The 22,463-nt window shown below is 33.3% G+C and overlaps 8 protein-coding genes and 1 non-coding gene across 9 annotated transcripts; 8 read left to right on the plus strand and 1 right to left on the minus strand. All coding sequences in view use genetic code 12, as the record gives it.

Annotated features, from left to right (window-relative positions):
* Nucleotides 1-1,751: 1,751 nt before the first annotated feature.
* FMO2 (Fmo2p) lies at nucleotides 1,752-3,410 on the plus strand (the record flags this gene model as incomplete). Its single annotated transcript, XM_715888.2, has 1 exon — nucleotides 1,752-3,410. The coding sequence occupies one exon, from the start codon at nucleotides 1,752-1,754 to the stop codon at nucleotides 3,408-3,410; it is 1,659 nt and encodes a 552-aa protein (XP_720981.2).
* Nucleotides 3,411-4,900: 1,490 nt separating this feature from the next.
* Nucleotides 4,901-6,559, plus strand: IFK2 (Ifk2p; the record flags this gene model as incomplete). Its single annotated transcript, XM_715887.2, has 1 exon — nucleotides 4,901-6,559. The coding sequence occupies one exon, from the start codon at nucleotides 4,901-4,903 to the stop codon at nucleotides 6,557-6,559; it is 1,659 nt and encodes a 552-aa protein (XP_720980.1).
* Nucleotides 6,560-6,777: 218 nt separating this feature from the next.
* CAALFM_C203630WA (uncharacterized protein) lies at nucleotides 6,778-7,527 on the plus strand (the record flags this gene model as incomplete). Its single annotated transcript, XM_715886.1, has 1 exon — nucleotides 6,778-7,527. One exon carries the CDS (start codon nucleotides 6,778-6,780, stop codon nucleotides 7,525-7,527), a length of 750 nt encoding a protein of 249 aa, XP_720979.1.
* Nucleotides 7,528-8,046: 519 nt separating this feature from the next.
* UGA11 (Uga11p) lies at nucleotides 8,047-9,351 on the plus strand (the record flags this gene model as incomplete). Its single annotated transcript, XM_715885.1, has 1 exon — nucleotides 8,047-9,351. One exon carries the CDS (start codon nucleotides 8,047-8,049, stop codon nucleotides 9,349-9,351), a length of 1,305 nt encoding a protein of 434 aa, XP_720978.1.
* Nucleotides 9,352-10,062: 711 nt separating this feature from the next.
* Nucleotides 10,063-10,134, plus strand: tE(CUC)1. Its single transcript has one exon. It is a non-coding gene; the product is annotated as a tRNA-Glu (tRNA).
* A 1,297-nt stretch (nucleotides 10,135-11,431) lies between these two features.
* On the plus strand, nucleotides 11,432-12,523 carry SAP99 (Sap99p; the record flags this gene model as incomplete). The annotated part of the gene is made up of 1 exon (XM_715884.1): nucleotides 11,432-12,523. The coding sequence occupies one exon, from the start codon at nucleotides 11,432-11,434 to the stop codon at nucleotides 12,521-12,523; it is 1,092 nt and encodes a 363-aa protein (XP_720977.1).
* A 1,245-nt stretch (nucleotides 12,524-13,768) lies between these two features.
* SAP98 (Sap98p) lies at nucleotides 13,769-14,863 on the plus strand (the record flags this gene model as incomplete). The annotated part of the gene is made up of 1 exon (XM_715883.2): nucleotides 13,769-14,863. The coding sequence occupies one exon, from the start codon at nucleotides 13,769-13,771 to the stop codon at nucleotides 14,861-14,863; it is 1,095 nt and encodes a 364-aa protein (XP_720976.2).
* A 352-nt stretch (nucleotides 14,864-15,215) lies between these two features.
* On the minus strand, nucleotides 15,216-17,732 carry CAALFM_C203690CA (uncharacterized protein; the record flags this gene model as incomplete). Its single annotated transcript, XM_715882.1, has 1 exon — nucleotides 15,216-17,732. The coding sequence occupies one exon, from the start codon at nucleotides 17,730-17,732 to the stop codon at nucleotides 15,216-15,218; it is 2,517 nt and encodes an 838-aa protein (XP_720975.1).
* A 2,829-nt stretch (nucleotides 17,733-20,561) lies between these two features.
* Nucleotides 20,562-21,686, plus strand: CAALFM_C203700WA (amidase; the record flags this gene model as incomplete). Its single annotated transcript, XM_715881.2, has 1 exon — nucleotides 20,562-21,686. One exon carries the CDS (start codon nucleotides 20,562-20,564, stop codon nucleotides 21,684-21,686), a length of 1,125 nt encoding a protein of 374 aa, XP_720974.2.
* Nucleotides 21,687-22,463: the final 777 nt, after the last annotated feature.

Here is a 22,463-nt window from a genome sequence, read left to right on the forward strand (position 1 = left end):
ATGAGAGCTGAATCATTTCTTTCCTGTAATAGTAATCACTGATCAATGATAAATCATCACACTTCAAATTAAATCATCTTATTGACATTCTTGTTATGTTTTCAGCCAACTACATAAGCTGGCAAAGGCACTTAACTACTAGATTTGGTTCAGTTGCTAAGTTAGCTGGTGTTCAACTTTGTAGAAATATAAAACTGAAGGTTTTCACAGATAATTAGTAGTCGCTTCTTGATGATGTGACACAAATGCACGTTTTTGAATGTATCATATTAATGACATGTGTAATCATATATGCAGTTGCTTACTGCAGATTATTTGCTCGAAAAGCAGGAACGATAAGCAATTACATGCAACCTGAATATACTCCACTCAAAACATAGCAATGCATATGAGAAATGATTGATAATGTTTTAAATCAAAAATTATCTCTGTTCAAATTAAATTGGAAATACAATAATTGACAGGCATCTACCTATATCAATTATTCTTTATCTATGTGTGGGGAAATGTAAAGTTTGACGTTTTAATATTTCTTAAAAGTAACTTTATCTGAGATTTCAAAATCTCTGCATATTCTTAGAAAACTTTTTGAAGCAAAGTATCTTGTCTGTAATCTAAGAAAGAATTATTAAATATTCTACACGAAATTTCGGGTTTAAGGTTTCTCTTTTATCACACAAACACAAGCAATCAAAAATTCTCCACCTTGTTTCTTTTTTTTTGCAATGAGATAATAGAATAAACTCATCGCATATACTAAACTTTCAACTACTTGGTAGTAAAAATGCTATAATATTCTCAATGTTACCAAGTATCAATGATATGCTGCAACTATGATCATATAATTCACATCTACAGTATTCATTGTTGTAGTTTACATTGTCAAGTCATCCTTTTTTTTTTTCCTTTTTAGTATCATTTCAGTAGAACTTTTGAGATGATGATTAAAGAACCATGTTCGGTATTATGAATTGATGTATCCTTGAGTTTTCTTGTTATCTAACGGCTCTTTTCAACAATCTTTCTGCAAATTGCCCCTCTATCAGTGTTAATTTTCTACAAAATAAATTACGTGAGAGGATAACTCAGATAAATTCTAAAATTTCAAGTATTCTAAATTCCGAATGTAGGTTGTATCAGTTTCACTATATTATTACTGATAGTAAAACTGGAGAATCAGAAAAGGGTAAAATTCAGCCAATTGTTAGTTCGGCATTAAAGTGAAATATATTTTTCGAGTGGGGGTGAAATGTAGGGGAAAAAAATGGTGGGGAGTTAGAGGTTAATGGCGGGGTCCGCACCGAGAACTATCATTGTATTCAGCATTGTTTTTCCAACTGTAAGTAATTCGTGTACAGATACAGGAAAAAAAAATTCAATGCAGGTATACTATGGAGATTAGTGAATCACTGTTTAGTTGAAAACAATATTGTGAGTTTGACATCTCTTCCATATTCCTAATGATAGTAATTCCAAAGTGAAAAAAAAAAAAAAAGAAACAAGCTCCACTTCTCCCCACCATTACTCCTTTTGTTAAGGACTTTATCTGCAATGCATTTATCACCAAAGCATTACTTACTACTAAATATTCAAAAGTTCATACAAATTGTATTGTGTGGAGATTCCATTAACAGTATAGATTGTGGGGCTAATGGAGTTTATCAGAAAAGTATATAAAGGGTCACTTGTCCAATCTTGTATTTGTAGTTTTTGCATTTCAACATCATCAACTATTTTCACTAATCGTAACTATGTCAACTATCACTTTAACAAGAGAATCCCACAAAAACCCAGCAAAGTTTAGAATTAAACACCAAGACGAATTGGACATTTTGGGTCCAAATCGTAAGGACCGTTTTGCYATCAATGAAGACTTGCCAACCATTACTACTACTTCAAAAATCGCCATTATTGGTGCTGGATTTGGAGGTATGGCCGGTGCCATCAAAACTATGAACAAGTATGATGAACACGATATTCAGATCTTTGAAAGACATGACAACTTTGGTGGTACTTGGTATGCCAACACTTACCCAGGATGTGCCAGTGATATTCCTGCTTTTTGGTATTCATTCTCATTTGCGTTGACGTCTAACTGGAGTAGAATTCAACCACCACAATATGAAATGGAAGAATACCTTTTGAGAATTGCTGAACAGTATAAATTGAAAGAAAAAACAAGATTCCAAACTGAAATCAAYAAGTTTGAGTGGGATGATGTGAATGGTGAGTGGACCTTGTATGCACAYGATGTTAAAACTGGTCAAAGAATCCTTCACAAAAGTAAGCTTTTACTTGCCTGTCAAGGTGGKTTAGTTCAYCCTWTKCAATTACAAGCCGAAGGATTGGAAAACTTCAAAGGGGCATACATGCATTCAGCTCTTTGGGACCATTCTGTTGAYTTYAAAGGKAAAAAAGTCATTGTGATTGGTAATGGGTGTAGTGCTAATCAAACTGTTCCTGCTTTGCTTAATGATCCCAAATATAGTGTTGGTTCATTGACACAAATAGTGAGATCACAGCATTACATTTTGAAACCCCTCCCTAGAATACTTTACATACTTTACCGTTTATTGTCATTCAACTTTATTGCATTATACTTTGTTCGTTTAATTGTTGTTTTTGGTGCTGAAATGAGGGTACCATTGTTCAAAGGTGAWGGTATTATTTCCAACTATGTCCGTAAAGTTACCACTGAAGCATCCGTTCTGTACATAAAAGAAGTTGCTCCAGAAAAATACCATGACAAACTTATCCCAGATTACAAGATTGGTTGCAAAAGATTGATTTTTGATTACAGCTATGTTCCTTCTTTGAATGATCCTAGAATTGACATCAAAACAGAAGGAGTTGCTAGAGTTGTTGAAGATGGTGTTATATTGGAAAGTGGTGAACACATTGAAGCTGACATTATTGTTGCTTGTACTGGTTACAATTTTACTAAAAGTTATTTCAATTTCGAGATTCTTGGTCGTAACGGAACTAGCATTACCCAACTTTGGAAAGATGAAGGTCCAACTGCTTACAGAACTCTTCTTGTTAAACAAGCTCCTAATCTTTGGACAATTGGAGGTTGTAATTCAGCTACAGGTCATGCATCAGTTGTTATGGCACTTGAGAATGGTATTGATTATTTCCTCAAGACTGCCAAACCGGTCATTGAAGGAAAATCTAAATCAGTTAGAGTTACTGACGGTGCTTATGACAATTGGTTCACAACTATTCAAAGTGAGTTGAGAAAATCTGTTTTTGGTAGTCCATTTGGTGGCTGTGTCTCCTGGTATACTGTTTCTAAAGTCAATTCAACTGTTTATCCTTGGAGTCAACTTAACTACTGGTGGAAAACTCATTTCCCAAACTACAGTGATTTGATCTATGAACCATTTGCTGAAAATAAGAAAAGAAGATAAAACACTTCTAAAGACGTGTTCTGGTTCTCATATGTTACATATATTTGAATACGTATTGTTTTTTTCTACTGTTGTGTATCCCTTGTTTAGTAAAATGAAAAATTGTTTTTAACTTAAGTTGAAGCAGAATGTAATGTAAACTGAAGTTCAAAATAGGAGTTCAGAGTTGTAACAAAGGATAACCAGTATAATGCATGAGATTAAAAAAGCACCCTTTCTATTCTTGTTTTCAAACTCGCGGAACTAAAAAAGCAAAAAGTATTTTTGATGTCAGTGGGTTTTATAAAAACTAAGAATAGAGGTAGACTTGGAAAAAGGGTGCGTTCCATTTTACACCGTGTTGCAATGTTTTGTATTGTAGTTTCAGTTAAGTCCGTCACACAAGCTCTGTTTTTTTTTGGTGGGGGGTAGACCAGGTGACAATAATAGATTGGGGGAGCGGGGTTCAATGTGATACGTTTGTTAATTATTACACCGAGAACCTGACAGGTCCATATTTATCTGTAATTCTTGTTATTGCACAAATGGTACAGGAGAATCTGTGTCTCATAACCGGTACTGTTTGAATTGGTCTAAGTATACAGATTGACTCATCATCTTGGGCTAATTTATTTTTCGTTTTGGTTTTTTCACCAAAATGGAAACTCATTTCCATATATACGGTGAAAGATCAGGTACTTATGAATATCAAAAACAAAAGAACTATTCTCATAATATTTTTAGGAAATTTCCTTATTCACCAATCAGATTGAGTCCGTCGACACGGAAGAACTAATCAATGAATTTGCCACAGTTGTAAATCCAGATATGTATATAGTACAAAATTATGTTTAAGTAAGTTGAAAATGAAGATTATGACGCAAGAGTGTTAGAATATATTTGGTGACAGGTACCACTGCCACTATAAAAGAATACAAGCTATAGTGAAATTGATATTTCCATTATTTTTCCGTTATAATCAGTAACAATAGTAGATTGTGATGTATAAACCATAGAAGCCAACTAACTGAAAGAGCGGATAAGAAGGGAAAAAAGAAATAATATCCGTAAATTGAATGTGATTGCAATAAAAAGCAAAAACATTGAATGTAGATAACGATAATGAAAATTAATTCATAAAGTAAAGACTAAAAAAAAAGAATTACAGTACTGGTAACATTAATTGGTTGTTGATTGAAAAATTCACATGAGGTAGTTTCCCTTACCAAAAAAAATAAAGAAAACTAGTCTAACTAAAAATGGAGAGAATCAATATTATTCCATGCACCATGCGGAGATAGTACTGTCTACGTAAACAACTCTCTAAAGTTGTCATAAAGGTATTACCAACAACAACATGAAAAACAAAAAGTATAAATAACTCCCCTCATCCTCTTCAATTATCTTTTGTTGTTTTAAGGTCCTACATTTTCAAACTTTTTTCTTTTCTATTTTCATTTACTTGACATTCCAGAATTGAATTTATTAACAACAACAACATATTCATCGTTATGTCTGTCATTACATTAACAAAAGAGTCTCACAAGAACCCAGAAAAGTTTAGAATTAAACATCAGGATGAGGTGGAGATATTAGGTCCACATCGTAAAGACCGTTTTGCCATCAATGAAGACTTGCCAACCATAACCACCACTTCTAAAATTGCCATTCTCGGAGCCGGTTTTGGAGGTATGGCAAGTGCAATCAAGACAATGCAAAAATACAATGAGCAAGATATTAAAATTTTTGAAAGACATGACAACTTTGGTGGTACTTGGTATGCCAACACTTACCCAGGATGTGCCAGTGATATTCCCGCTTTATGGTATTCATTTTCGTTTGCATTGACATCCAACTGGAGTAGAGTTCAACCACCACAGTATGAGATGGAAGAATACATTTTACGAGTTGCCGAACAATTCAAATTAAGAGAGAAAACTAGATTTCAAACTGAAATCAACAAGTTTGAGTGGGATGATGTGAATGGTGAGTGGACCTTGTATGCACATGATGTTAAAACTGGTCAAAGAATCCTCCACAAAAGTAAGCTTTTACTTGCCTGTCAAGGTGGGTTAGTTCATCCTTTGCAATTACAAGCCGAAGGATTGGAAAACTTCAAAGGGGCATACATGCACTCGGCTCTTTGGGATCATTCTGTTGACTTCAAAGGGAAAAAAGTCATTGTGATTGGTAATGGGTGTAGTGCTAATCAAACTGTTCCTGCGTTACTCAACAACCCTGATTACAGTGTCGGTTCGTTGACTCAGATTTCAAGATCCAAGCATTACATTTTGAAACCCCTCCCTAGAATACTTTACATACTTTACCGTTTATTGTCATTCAACTTTATTGCATTATACTTTGTTCGTTTAATTGTTGTTTTTGGTGCTGAAATGAGGGTACCATTGTTCAAAGGTGATGGGTTTATCTCCAAAATTGTTCGTTGGATAAACACAACTGCTTCCGTTAGCTATATGAAAGGTAATGCTCCTGAGAAATTCCATGATATGATTATTCCTAATTACAAAATTGGATGTAAAAGATTAATTTTTGACTATAATTATATTCCATCGTTAAATGACCCAAGAGTTGACATCAAGAATCAAGGAATTGATAGAGTTGTTGAAAATGGAATATTATTGAAAAATGGAGAACACATTGAAGCTGATATTATTGTTGCATGTACTGGGTATAATTTGAGCAAAAGTTACTTTAATTTTGAAATTGTTGGTCGTAATGGAGCAAATATCTCTGAAGAATGGAAGAAAGATGGTCCAAGTGCTTATAGAACGCTTTTAGTCAAACAAAGTCCTAATCTTTGGACAATTGGGGGTACCAATTCAGCTACTGGACATGCATCTGTTGTCATGGCAATTGAGAATGGTGTTGATTATTTCCTCAAGACTGCCAAACCAATCATTGAAGGAAAAGCTAAATCAGTTAGAGTTACCGACGAAGCTTACGACAACTGGCTTACAACTATTCAAAAAGAATTGAAAAAATCTGTCTTTGGTACTCCATTCGGAGGTTGTGTTTCCTGGTATTCTGATGCAAAGGTCAATTCAACTGTCTACCCTTGGAGTCAATTTCATTATTGGTGGATTACACATTTCCCAAATTATAAAGATTTAGTATATGAGCCATTAAACGAAGACAAAAAGAGGAGATGAGTTTAAAATGAAATATAGATATTAAAGTAAGTAGATAGTTTTATTGTGTTATTTTTTTTTATAGTTTTATTTATATTTTTTTGGTTATGTATAGGAAAATAACAAACGAGTTTCCTTTTAGCTTTTTTTTGCAACAAAAAGTGTGTAGTTATGTTGTTGAAAATTGTAGACTAATTTATTATTAAAAAACTTCTCTTTAATCATTTGCTATCTAAGTCATGCCAATTGAGTTGATTCTTTCTCCGCTCATGAGACCGGCAGTCCATGCCAAATCGATTTTATTTGCTCCTCATCGTAATGCTTCACATTATGTCCCAAGAATTAAAGAACTCCCTCCACCAGAAACTATTTCACAATATGCTGTAATAAGAAGAATAGGTACTGGTAGTAAAGTGTTTGATGTTTTTGATACTCAAAGAGGAAAATATCCTACTGGTCCTCAAGATCCCAACGAAAGAATCTTTTGGTTCAAACGTTCACGTGCTGCTAAAGGTGGTTATACAATGTTTTCCCAAGATATTCTACACACGGGACCAAATGGCGAAGATGAACCCATTGCCAATGTCAGAGCTGGGTTGAGAGGCAATGTTCTATTAATTCGAGCTTCACAGGCTCCTGCTGCTGAGTTAGGCTGGCACATAATCAATCATCGTGTGGATGCTATTGACACGTATAGAATGTTTACCCTATGCGATGGTAATACCTATCAATGGACCTATCGAGGTCAATGGCTTGAGAAGGTTTCCAATGTTGGTGAAAAGGAATCAGAAGTTCGAGAAAGAATCGGCCGTGTGGTCCCCAATGGTGATTTTGGGTTTACCTTGTTTATCGATGAATCGAAAATGGTTCGAGAAATGGCATTAAGTACTGCGTTGTGCTCATACATTGATCAGTGGAATACTAATCTTGAAGTCGGAGGGATTTACTATGGACGCCAAAAGGGACAAGTACGCTGGAAGAGAGATTGATTAGATATGTGTATTAGTAGTAGTTCTGTACATTAATGAATTTGATAATCTCTTTGACTTTCCCGAATAGGACAAATTAATGTTGAGCTATTTGCCCAGATCAACTACAAATGCTTTTTTTTTGTGTGTGTGTCGATGTGGTGTAGTAGTAGTTTCGTGAAGCGAGCTCCGATAACAACAACAACTTAAATATATTCAATTATTACACAAAACTCACCAGTTATAGTTGGTTGGTTGGGAGAGGGGGAGGAATACCAATTCCTAAACTACACAAAATGAATAATAATAATAAAGATGAAAAATTGTTGAAAAAAAAATTTGTTTCAATTTTACCATTATCTTCTTGTTAATTCTATCCCCACAAATAATTCAAAGTATAAATAGTTATGTGAAAGCACCCATCTGCAAGTTGGTTTTTTTTTTGTATTTATATTTTTCATCTCTCCTTACTCAATTGTTTCTTTCTTCCTTCGTTTTTCATTGGCTCCTTCTAGTCTAACAACAAGTTTCAGTTTTAAGATGCAGAGAACACTTATCAATACTTCGTTGAGGCAAGTTCAAAAGAGATTTAATTCAACTTCTGTGACTGCAAGCTATTTCCCTGAAGAACCCAAAAACCCAATATTTCAGACGGAAACAATCCCCGGTCCCAAATCAATTGCTTTAAACAAAGAGCTTGGTGAAGTTTATGATAATCATGCAACTTACTTTGTGACCGATTACTTCAACTCTTTAGGGAATTATATTAGTGATGCTGATGGTAACAAATTGTTAGATGTTTATTGTCAAATTTCATCAATTGCTTTGGGTTATAATAATCCAGAATTAATAAAGGCAGCCAAATCAGACGAAATGGTCAATGCGATTGTTAATCGTCCAGCTTTGGCATGTTTCCCATCTACCAATTACAAACAAATTCTTGAAGAGGGTCTTTTAGCAGCTGCGCCACCAGGAATGGACAAAATATGGACATCATTAAGTGGATCTGATGCCAATGAAACTGCATACAAGGCAGCATTTATGTACCAACATGCAAAATTAAGAGGTGATAAGGCATTTACTGAAGAAGAACTTGCCACATGTATGGAAAACAAAACCCCTGGTGCCTCTGACATGTCTATTTTATCATTTGATAAAGGGTTCCATGGGAGATTGTTTGGTTCTTTGTCAACTACAAGATCCAAAGCAATTCATAAGTTGGATATTCCTGCTTTCCCATGGCCAAGAGCCCCATTTCCACGATTGAAGTATCCATTAGAAGATTTTGAAACAGAAAACAGAGATGAAGAACAAGGTTGTTTGTATCAGTTGGAATCAATAATTGAAAACTCTCCAAGTCAAATTGCAGCCATTATCGTGGAACCAGTTCAATCAGAAGGAGGTGACAATCATGCCACGTCATTCTTCTTTCAAGGTCTCAGAGACATTACCAAAAAACATGGAATTTTATTCATTGTGGACGAAGTCCAAACTGGTGTTGGGGCATCAGGAAAAATGTGGGCCCATGAGCATTGGAATTTGACTACTCCTCCAGATATGGTGACATTTTCCAAAAAATTTCAGGCTGCTGGATTCTATTTCAGTAATCCTGATTTACAACCAAAATTGCCATATAGACAGTTCAATACTTGGTGTGGTGACCCATCCAAAGCCATTTTGGCAAAGGCCATCTATCAAGAAATTGTCAAATCTAACTTGGTGGAAAGAACTGCTGAGGTTGGTGATTATTTATTTGAGAAATTACTGTCAATCTTATCAAGATTTCCTGATAAAGTCTTCAATTTGAGAGGAAAGAACTATGGTACATTTAAGTCTTCAATTTGAGAGGAAAGAACTATGGTACATTTATTGCCTGGGACTGTTCAAGCACTGACCTTAGAAACAAAATATTGGCAGCATCAAGAGAACAAGGACTCAATATGGGTGGCTGTGGTGATCAATCAATCAGATTAAGACCAACTTTATTGTTTGAAAAAGAGCATGCTGATATATTTCTTGGTATTTTAGAATCAGTTTTGAACAAATTGTGATAAATTTGGCTGGTTCTGGTTCATTTAATATCTATGTTTTCCTTAGGTTTGTGTATTCAAAAAAAACGTGATTAATAGTAAGATAATTAATAATATATGGTTTAAAAAATGTCATTTTTGTAGCAAGATTTTTCAATTACTGTAAATGTTCTCGTTGTTGATTTTATTCAATTGGGTAAACTTTTCCAGTTCAGAAATATAAGAATTAAGTATATCAACTGTTACTTCTTTGAGTCTCATATTTTTACAACTTTTTTGATGAAAAATTCGACGAAAAAATTAAGAAAAGCTTGAGTGTTTCGGTACTTTGAAAACTGAATTGAATTGTTAGTATTACATGGTTGAATCTCTTAAATATCAAAAATTTTCTCTTATAAAAGCATTAATTAGTTGTTTTTGAATGAAAACAAAGATCAATCATGGATACAACATGAATTTGACATTGAAGAGATTTGCCAATATTGTAAGGTAAGGAAATCACGATTTTTTGTTTTCTCGTAAAACGTCCGATATAGTGTAATGGCTATCACACGACACTCTCCATGTTGTGATCCGGGTTCGATTCCCGGTATCGGAGTAATTTTTTGTTTACCTTTTTTACTTACATTGCTAGGATTTTTTTTTTTCGAATTATTCCAAAACTCTATCACATGTCAACAATTCCCTCAGAATGTTATTAGATATGGGTAAATGGTTATGATCTCCAAGGTTTATTTGTATGATTTGATTTGCAGGAGAAACACAAAGATGAATGAAAGATCGGAGAAGACCAAACTTATGTGAGATTACTTTGACAGATTCGATCAAGTACAATAAATTAGTAATGGTGAAGTCGTCTAAAATCAACATGAAGTTTTAGTCTCTAGGATAAAATAAGTCGAATGGAGAACAACCTCTCAACTTCTGCTTATTAAATATCAACAACATGATTCTATACTTCCTCAATCCAAATATATTCCATTGGGAAAGCACGTTAACTTACATCAATGTTTTTTCACGGGAGGAGAATGCTTTTTCAAGACTTTAGATACTGCATATATGCTAAGATACATATAATTAGTGATTACAGTCAATTGTGAACAGAGCAATTTACAATTGTTAAATACCATCATATTTTAACAATCGAGACTTCATTAGCGTTTGAGCGTCGATCAACTTGCTAAAAATAGGAGGTAAATAACAAACAATAAAATATTTCAGTTGAAAGAAGGTTCTTCCTGTTTGTTTGTCCATTCAATTATCCCCCCTCAAATCACCAACATGTATGCAAAATTTACCCAATCACAGAAGAATTGGAAACCTTTGGATCGTAGAGAACGTGGTTCAATTATTATATTCCCAAAAATGGTACTGAACTTAAAATAGAAATTTCCTGATATGTGCAAGCAATGGAGAAACCATTTGCTATTAACCAAACTTCAAGAACATGTGGTGCATTATGCATTGAAACAACTACCATTGCTAACCATTTTGACCACAAGCTCATCAAATTGTATTAATATTTTGCGTAGATACACTTTTGATATGAAATTTCCATTGTGGACACTGGTTAGTTTAAATATAATGTGATTGTTTAATTTTCATGAAGTGTACGGGCTACCAACCATTTTGACTAGTTAATATGCTAATGTTAATTGTAATACCAACATTGCTATTTTTGCAACATGACACAATAACACTATCTTGAGGGGGAGAAGGGAGGGGGGATATTAATTTACATTAGGAAAATCCATGTCCAATCACAATTCACTATGGCGAAGACAGTAGATCTGACAAACGACATTCCAAAACTATAAATAGACACTAAAATACTGACATAAACTAATTTTCATGACTTATATTTCCCATATCAACAACAGCCAAACCAAATCAAAATGTTGTTTAATGTTTTATCTTTAATTTGCTTAGCTATTATTACTAATGCTGCCGTGGTCAAGAGAGATGAACCAAAGGTAATCAGAATGGATGTCAAACAAGGTGTTTCTGAGTTGGTTAAAAGAGGTGATGCTACTGGATCCTCAGAATTGACACAGGTCTTTTATTCTTATGCTGATTTGAAGATAGGATCCAACAAGGATCCTGTAAGTCTTTCGATTGATACAGGAAGTTGGTTGACACACATTTTTGACTCAAATGTAACTTGTTCAGGGTGCAAAAATACTGGTCTCTATAACTCATCTCAATCTTCCACTGTTGTCAAACTGGGTAAGAGAGGTCAATCATTTTTTGGAGCTCATGCCTATTATATCGGGGAATTGGTTAGTGATTCTATTCAAATTGGTGATTTAAATGTTCCTGAAGTTCTTTTCAATGACGTTCATAATACCAGTGGGTTTGGTAATGGTATTCTTGGCTTAGCAAAACCATCTACTAAAGATGAGAGTATTGCCTGGGTCGCAAAAAACCATGGATTGATTAACAAAGCTGCTTACTCACTTATTATTCAACATCTTGATGGTTCTGACGGATCTCTTGTCATTGGTGGTTACGATGCTGCTAAAGTTAATGGTGAAATCAACTGGACCAGTATCAAGAATTCAAATATTCATGCATTACTTTCTGAAGTTAAAATCAATGGTCAGACTATCCCTGTCAACAAACAGTATACTTTAGACACGGGTGGTGGTACTGGATTTTTACCAGAGGCTGCATATAATCAAGTTATTGCTAATTTGCCCGAAGATCCAAAATTCGGAACTGACCGTAGCCAAATTACCTGTTCATTACTTGAAGGTAAAACTTTCACTTATAATTTAAATGGAGTTGAGTACGAGATTCCATTAAGAGACTTTTACACTCCCAAGGAGACCAACGGTGTTTGTAAACTTGGCTTACAAAAAGGGAATGCTGCCCAATTGGGAGCTTGGATATTCAGAAATTTGTTGCTTGCCGTCGATTTGGAGGGTGATTTGTTTGGACTTGCTAGTTTAAAAAACACCACCGAAACCAACATCAAACTGTTTTAAACGGCTAGTGTGCTGATTTGAATTACTTTGTCGTGTTTATTTTTCTCTATTTCTTTCTCTTCTCTGTGCATCTTTTGTTTTGTTGTGCCAGAGTGATATTATACGTTTGTTTCTATAATTTTTGCAACCTTGTAGTTTTCTCAACGTTTTTAGTATAAAGACAATATCTATATCTAAACAACAATTTCGTAGGTGCCCCTCCATGGTACTTTGCGACACTTCTACTTCAATGATTTTTGCAAAAAACTAAAAAATGAACAACTCGGAAGATGTTGAGTTGACCCAGATTTGTAAGTCAATGTTGTTTGGTATTAAAGGGGAGCGTGCGGAAAGGAAAATTCTCGTTGGCGTTGGTTCACGACCACTAATTGTTATCAACAGAAATCAAACCAGTAGAGCAGAAACTTTTGAAAGAAAAAACAACAGACAACTAAAAAGATTATGAACATTGTACCCATCAAAGTCAATTTGTTATCAATTTATTACCATTTGAAGAAATAGCAGAAATTCCGCTTGGGGTTAAGAATTTGGAAAACACTAATACCATTATATTTATCAAAGACAATTCAATGATTACGTTGCAACTACCAAACAATGTGCCCGAAGAAAATGCCAAAATAAAACTAATTAGAAATACAATTTAAAAATGTTTTCTTCTCTTGTTATCATTGTTAAATCATTCTTTGGAATTTTATGTGGCATTCACTAATGATTTAATAGAATAGTTGCAAACCAAGAGATTGGTGAAAAAGTAGAGGACTGCTGTGATCCGACTATAAACACGATTAAACACAAAGGTCTTTTAAAAACGTGTAATATGAACTATAGTGGTAAGTTAAAAATTATAACCGTTGAGATATTGATTGTATCAAGAGCTATCAAATATTAGTAATGGTAAATTTYMATGTTATGATGTGGTTATAAAGGAATTCTATTGTTGAGCAGTAGGTTTTCTATTGAATTTTGGATTGACATGGGCTACCAACCATTTAAGGGCTATTTTATTAAGACCGCCCACATTAGCAAAAGAAGTTATTAGAAAACTAATTATTTGCATTTGTACAAATTTCAGAGTATGAACCATGCTGAGTTTTCCTTGGGAAAAGCTTACCCCTCTACAAGGACATCTTTTCCCAAACAATTAATATTAAAGGTCACCAAATGGTCCACAAGAAGAATAAATTCAACAGTTGATTGGTTCTTTTTTTTTCAATATCTCAATCAATTAAGCAAACAGAGAATAACATGATTTTCAATATTTTGTCTTTCATTTCTTTAGCAATTTTTGTTGATGCTGTTGCTTTGAAAAGCAACCCAAAGGTCATTAGTTTTGATTTTGAGCTAAGATTTTCCGATCCTATCAAAAGAGATACCAACTTTGGTACCGGTACTGCTGCCCCAGTAAAGGACACTCACTGGTCGTTCCCTCTTAAAATTGGATCAAACCAAGACCCAGTAACACTTGCAGCCGATACTGGTAGTTGGTTAATACAAATCAATGATGCTAATGCCACTTGTCCGAATTGCCATAAACACGGTACTTATAATTCATCTGGCTCGCTGACCGTTGTAAAGCTGGGTAAAACAGCAAGGTCATTTTTTACACGACTGGCATACTACATTGGTGAGTTAGTCAGTGATTCTATCCAAATTGGAAATTTACAAATCCCTCAAGTAACCTTCAATGATGTTTATAATTCAACTGCGGGTGATGGTATTTTTGGTTTAGCAAGACCACCATCTGACAAAAATCAAAGTATTGTTTGGGCTGCTAAATACCATGGCTTAGTTGATAAAGCTGCTTATTCTATCTACTTACAAAACCTTGATGGAACGCCAGGTGCTTTAACTGTTGGAGGTTATGATGCTGCTAAAGTTGACGGTGATATCACTTGGACAAGTATTAGAAATGCTAATGTTCAAGCACATCTTGGTCATATTGAAATTAACGAAGAAATCATTGATGTTAATAAAAACTACACCATCGATACCGGTGGTAGGTACGGTTTCTTACCGGAAGCAGCATATAATCAAGTTATTGCTAATTTGCCTGAAGATCCAAAATTTGGAGCCGACCGTGGTCAAATTACCTGTTCATTACTTGAAGGTAAAAACTTTACCTATAATTTGAATGGTGTTGATTACACATTCCCTTTAAGAACTTTGTATGTTCCTACTGAAAACACCGATCACTGTTACCTTGCTTTGCTTAAAGGTAATGCTGCTCAATTAGGTGCATACGTGTTCAGAAATTTATTTGTTGCCGTTGATTTTGAAGATGACTTAATTGGACTTGCTAGCTTGAAAAATACTACTGCAACAAATATCAGACCTTTTTAGTGGTTTCGTTTGATAATACTTACATGATGTATAGTATTTATATAGTTCTTTTTTTTTTCTTATTCCAACTTTTCTTCTCTTTACTCATCTTTTTTTATTTTTTATATTAGTGTTGGAATTGAATATTCTTATTCTGATATTTTTAATTTCTAGTTAGTACACGTTTTTTGTATAGCCTATTTAGCTATAGATAGCGTTATAATATCATTCTTGAAAGAGCTGGTTGCAAACGACAAAATAAAAAAACAAAAACTATGAGCTCACCTAACTGTCCCTATAACTGATCTATTGATTTGATAGACGAATAAATATGCAATACATACATCTGTCAGTTGTGCTTATTGTTTTTCATTCAGTTAATCTCATTAACAATTTCATTTCTATTTAATGGATCATCGTTATCACCACTACTATTTTTGCTGTTGCTGTCATCATTATTCTGTTGTTGTTGCTTTTCACCAAGTAAAAGTTTGATTTTATTCAATTTATCAGCATAATTATAATTTGATTGAAATGAATTGAATTTGAATAAATCTTGACTCAAATCTTGTATTAGCCCTTTTTTCAAAATCAATTGCGATTGCAGTTCTTCCTGTACCTGTTGTGATTCCTCGTCAGTGAAAAACAATGATTTGGCCGACCTCCCATTAAAGTAATGAACTAATTCATCCTGGTGGAATAAAGTGACATTACTGGTAATCAAATAACTGATCAACTCTGACTGATTTTCCAATAAATACTGGGAATATTCTTCATCAGTTAAATCAATAGTAATAACATCAGCAGTTTTCTTGGAAGATTGGTTTGGTTTTTGCTGTTGTTCTTTTTCTTCCTTTGCAGCAACAAAATTAACAATTGGTTTCTTTTTCACCCAAATTCGTAACTTGGGTAAGAATACAAACCCATTATAGTCTTTATTATTGATTGATTTTTCATTATATTCTATTTTCAAAATAGATTCAAATTCATTTGGGATATAACCAAATTCCCCTTCGACCAAACTCAATCTAATGGGCGACAATTCTTCTAATCGACTGAAATGATTATTTCGACAATTATAAACTTGTAAGAATTCATTTCTTGCCAATTCACTAATAGTTGCATCACGACTATTTTCTCGAGCCAATTCACCATTATTAGGACTTGAGTGTAATAAGTGATTATATCTTGCTGGTGCCATGGTATTGCTCAATGCTAATCCTGTAATATCAATGTACAACCCGGTATCCATATCAATGAAACGTGCATCAATGTTATTGTTCCCATTACCACGAACTCTTTGTGATATAAGACTGGAACAGTCCAAGAAATATCTACCTAATCGAATATTATTGATATCATGACCAAAATCAACAATCACTGATTGGTTCAAATATCTTGATAATTTGTGTAAATCCAGAATTGGCATTTGTACATCAATGTCACTATCCCAGGGGAATTGTAATCCATTCCAGTACCATGATAACAATGAACCATGGGCAATCCAAGTGTTCAATCCAAATTGATTAGTCAATCGGAACCATGATTTGATCAATTGATTGATTGATACACTCAATTGTGGAGTGTTATTGATTATCCCATTCATGAATCTCCAATCATAATGACCCCCAAGAGCAAAATTCGCTTCTCGAGTAAGAATATTGGCTTCATGGAAATATTTACCAGGGTTTTCATAAAGCAAGGAAAATTTCAATGAATTTAAATAATTAGTATCAGTTTGATTGAGTGGTTGTGTTTGTAGTTGTTGTTGTATTGACATGATTATCGCAGGCGAGTTATCGACAAACATATCGTGTGATAAATGTTTTTCATAAGTCAAACTAGTTAATTTTTGTGGTTTATTACTGGTTATCAATTTATTTAATTCTTGTTTTAAATCAATTGTAACCCCCAGTTTAAATATTTGATTGGAATTTGATATTTTATTTCGATTTTGTTGATTAACAGGCATTTGATACATCATTTGAAAACCTTGTTGTTCTTGATTAGTGGTTGGTAATAACATTGTTAATGTTGAAGGGTTTTTCATAAACTCATAAACATAAGCTTTGCCTAATATAGGGCGATATTTTTTAGCATTTCTTCCTGGGAACTCGAAAATATGAAACCCTAATGACATTGGTGAATTTTGCTGCTTGATTTTTTTTAATTGTTCAACAACATATGAATCATAGCTTGATAACTGTTCTTGATCATTTAGTATATTGTCAATTTCGTCATCATCAATACAATATTCCTTCGTTGGAAATAACATATTTTTCTGATTAATTCGAGGGTTCTTTTTAGTGGCATCAAAATCTTTACAATTCAATTTCTTCTTTTGATAGTTTTCAATATCATTTTCATCGTGGAAAAATTGATCTTCCAATGGTGACATATCAACAAAATCACTCCAATGGAAACTAGGCAATTCTAGATCCTTATTTTCTTGTTCATTAATATAGTTCAAAATCAAGCCCAATGTGAATCTTGGATCAAATGGTTGATAAGCCAAAGGGATATCATTAGGAATATCAATGACGTTGAATTGACTAGCTTTAATTGTTGTTGAATCGAGTTGATTATATAATTCATTAGTTGATTCATGATTATCAGCAGCTGACGCCACTTGGTTGTGGAATGCAATTTCTTTATCATGATTCATAGATAATGCAAATCCTGCATCATTGCTCAAACTCCACGAACTAAATAGTGATGAAGGGGAATCTGGTTGGTAATTTATTAGTAGTTGTTTGATATTGTCGATATATTTATTACCAATGACATAATTATCTATGGGGGTGAATTGAAATAGTGATAATACAATCAAATTGAAAACAACAATTGAAACCAATAATAGTATTCCTCGAGATCTTCTAATAATGAACATGTTCTAGTGTATATGATGTGAGATAGGTATTGTAACCAATGAAGAAGATGAAATGCTAGATATGATAAAAAAAAATGCCAACTATAAAAAGTATTATTTCAAGATATGAAAAAAAAAAAATAAAAAGAAAGTAGAAGCAAATCTGTATGAATCAATATCTGTGGAAATAATATAATGTGATCTCAAGACTTGCTACTAATAAATCAGGAAAAAAAAAAAGTTTTAACTTTTGTACCTGTATCCTGTATAGAATAAACTTTTCTATTATTTTTTCCTTTGTTTCCGTTTTTTTATCCGATTCTCACTTTGTATGTAAATTGCGTTTAATCTGATCGGGGATTAATATTTGTTGCCAAGAAAAAAAAATTAAGCACAACAAAGCAATTATTTAGTAAGTAATTAAGATGGAATATAATAAATATTGGATTGATTGGTACCTGATTTGACTTTATCGGCTTCTTTTTTTTGAAATGATCTGACTAGTAAAAATGGAGGAAAGTTATAGCAGTGCTAAGTAGTGGAAAGTGTGTGCTGAAATTTTCTCTTTCAAAAAAAAGAAAATCCAAGGGATTCGTGAACAAATGGAGAATGTTCAAAGTTTGGGTGAAACAAAATTTTCTTAAAAACCTGAACCTATGACGTCGTGTGAGTTTATATAAATGTGTACTTTTCTTTTTCTTTTCCTGTAACTAGCTCTAGAATTAGCAGCAATGAAAAAAGCTCTGGATTTATGAAATGTGTCTGTTAGATCTAGATTAATTAAAATGATTTGAGGAACTAACAGGTTGTGAAAACAAGGGTAAAGAAGAAGAGGGAAAAATGAAAAGAAGAATTCCTTTGTTCTGAAAAAATTTTCAACACGGCAAAATGGGTGGTATATATTTGTAAAATTCTACAAAACGCAAATTAGTTGCTTGTCTTCTGAAACTGTCACAGATTGGCAATTCAAAAGTGAACAAAAATTGAAACCTTCATCCTCCTCCTCCAAAACATGAAATTAAATTCCCAATTTCCATTCAATATAGTTTTAGTTACAAAAATGAGGAAATTCTCTTTTAGTTTTTAGTTGTTTTAGGGAAATTACAAAAAAACACACATACTCATTCAATGAAATCGTCCACAACAATGAATTTTTTTTTGCCGTTTAAGGAACAGAGTTAAGGGTTAGTGTTTTTGTCTATTGTTTAGTACGTTTTGTGTTTAGAGATCGAATCATCATTATGAGCAACACCAACTTATTGTTTCCAACACAAATAAACAAAGTAGAGTTTTTTTTTTCCAGAAAAGAGGCGAAGTCAAAATCATTATGAACAACAATGTATAGATTAACGTTGGCAACTCTTAACCTCACGCGTCCCTTACATCTTTTATATCCCTTCCCCGTCTTGAATTTTCACCGCCGCCACCACCACCCATCTCTTTTGTTGGTTTTGTTCAACACTAAAACACGTGAATTCAGGAACAAGCTTCACTATTACATAATTATGAACTGATATCGAAACGAACAAAAAGGATGGTGTGATGGTACAAAAACTAGATAACACATATTCCAATTTTTGTTCTCTCTTTCGTTGCTGCTGATATTTTATCTTAGGGAAAACAATCACATCTTTTAAGCCTTGTAAATTATATCCTATATTAATCACGGTTTTTTGTTATTGGAAATCCCATACGAGACTTAACTTGCATAATACATATGCATATTAAACATAACAGAGTTCCCCGCCTCAGTAACAGACTTTGTATATTTTGTGTATTTCTCGGGTATACTTTCTCATTTTATGATAATAATGATTATTGGCGAAGTAAGTTCTTTTTCATTTGCCGGGTTTGTGGTTTGTCTCTTATAAAATAATTCAGATAATACAAATGCTTCAAACTCTTGGTTTGATTGATATTTGCTAATACAAGGTAATCAACTCTTTCCGACATTAGAAAAACAAAACCAGCTTATGTGTTATAGAGTGGAGATTACTGGCCCTTCAAGATAAGGAATATCAAAATTTAGTCACTGCCATTATTGCTTAACTTGAAAAAGAATTCAATTTTAAGCCACCTTTATTATTTGTAATAATCAAAAACAGCACTTATAACAACAACAACCTCGCATTCAGCTTTAGATCTGATTGGCCGTGTTGTCATAAGGCATACATTGATTTTAGTTTCTAACTTAAAGAAGGAAGATTTAATCTGGTTTTTTTTCGATGCCTAATTCAACGACAACAATAACAAACAAGGCTTTTTATATCCAAGTTTATACAAATACGAAACATCGAAAAAAAAAAGCACCACAATGGACAATAGCTAAAAAGTAGAAGGGGATGATGGCTTTCACTAATATCAATTACGAATGACCTATGTTAGCTTGCTTTTTATTTGCTTATTTTGGATATAGATAAAAAAAAAGAGAAGTATCATAAGCTTAAGCCCTCAAAGCAATATGGGAAACCGGAAATCAGACCAAATCTTGATTTTGCGGATCTATGACAAGTTACAATAAAACTAAGCTCCTTAACCCCCCCCCACATACTAATTTTTTTTAGACATACAATTTAGTAGATATGAATAATGAAGCTCTCTTCAAGCTTGCTTTTAAACAGATCCCAAGTGCCAAGAACTAGAATGAATGATAGTCTTTATTATGGATATTGTAAGTGCTGGGATTACTATCCCGACAATTTGGTAACCGCACGTAAATGGAAAACCATCAAAAAAATCATCAGCCAGACCACACAAGAGATATTGACTCAACAATTTGATTTGATTTGAATCAACGCCAACAGTTCAAGAAGTAAAACCTCTCTATTCCATTTACTGGCCTGACACATAATGAAGATAAGAGTAGCATTATTACAATTGAATCCAAGAATCGGAAAGATTAATGAAAACATCTCCAATGTTTATAAATTATTATCCTCATCGACCCAACAACAACCAACACCACCACCACAGACAACAATTACAACAACAACGACAAATCAACAATTGAATAGCAAATTTGACCTAATAGTATTACCAGAATTAGCCATTACAGGATATAATTTCCCCAATAGTACTGCCATAAAACCATATTTAGAATCAATTGATAAATTTGGTCCATCATTAAATTTAGGACGTGAATTAAGTATTAAATATCAGTCCATTTTGGTTATAGGGTATCCGGAATTTTCTCATGATGATAATAAAATTTATAACAGTTGTGCTGTTTTCAATCGGTTTGGTCAATTGATTTATAATTATCGGAAAAGTTTTCTTTATGAAACTGATGAAGTTTGGGGATGTAATGAAAATCCCATCAAAGGGTTCCCATCAATAGAATTGGATTTTTCTCCCACCAGCAACAAAATACGTGAGGATATCAATGTCAATGAGACCTCCGAAACAACAACACAGCTGATCATTACAAATATTGGTATATGCATGGATTTAAATCCTTATAAATTTGAAGCGCCATTTAATAAATTTGAATTCAGTATGAGTTCATATTCTCAACGAGCAAAATTATTGATTTGTCCAATGGCATGGTTAAATCCCAGTTCACCATCTATTCTTGATAATGAAGAATTTGATAAATCTGATAAATTGGAATTAGCTCAAGAATTAGAATCAGAATTGAAAGAAAATTTAGATTCTGCGGAGGCAAGTTGGTCAACAATAAATTATTGGATTTTAAGATTTTTCCCTTATTTATCTCATAAAAATAGTATCATGCCCAAATGGTTCAACAACAAAACCAGTACTGAAGCCAATAATGATGAAAAAGTGACGGTTTTATGTTGTAATCGGGTTGGAGTTGAAGAAGATGTGGTTTATGCTGGGAGTAGTTGTATTTTACAATTTAATAATCATGGTAAATACAATGATGCTACTGATTTAACTAATGAAAGTGTTGAGTTGATTGGTAATTTGGATCAAATTAATGAAAGTATTTTGATTAAAGAAATTGATTTATAAGGAAGAAATTTTTTTTCCCCCTATAATCGTTATTTGTTTGAAAGTGAAGATTGATTTATTTGTTTCTGGAACCACAGAAGAGATAGATAAAAGAGTGTGATTGACAGATAACAATCCTTAATGAATAAAACGAAAAGACGCTAGTTAGGATTGTTTCAATGCTGCAATCACAAAGAACAGTTTTCTGACCAATTTCTGGGCGATATTTATACTTTGATTTGGATTTTAGTTATCGTGTGATAAGATACTTTTATTTATTGTTCTGTTACAATTTATAGACATGGGAGACCATTTGTGAAGTGTTCTATTAAATTTTACGTTTAAGTGTAGGTTTGGATTTAAGTTTGAAATGTAAACTGTGATACTTCAATCCATAAATAATATTAGGCTTAAAGTCAAAAAACCACTACGTAGAGTATAAAAAGAGCTTAACCATAGTTACAGACCAAATACTGAACACTACTGTAGTAATAACAACAACACGTCAAAAAAAAAAAGAAGCACAAAAGAAAAAAAAAAAATAGTCGCGTGCGAGAGAATGTTAATATTATTTCTAAGACATTGGTAATCTGAAAAATAAAAGATAATAAGTATTCAAACCAAAAAGCATTATAATTACATTATTTATAACAAGACGTCAAAAATGAGATTCAAATATTATGCATCGTTTTATGTAAGCTGTGTGGACAACCCATACACTTTTTCATGAGCTTTCACTTTATTATTAACAGTATTGGGGTTGTGTTCGTCAAAGCAATAAAGGTACACACGATGAAC

This window comes from Candida albicans, chromosome 2 (assembly GCF_000182965.3).
Source record: "Candida albicans SC5314 chromosome 2, complete sequence".
In the NCBI taxonomy this organism is placed as follows: Eukaryota; Fungi; Ascomycota; class Pichiomycetes; order Serinales; family Debaryomycetaceae; genus Candida; species Candida albicans.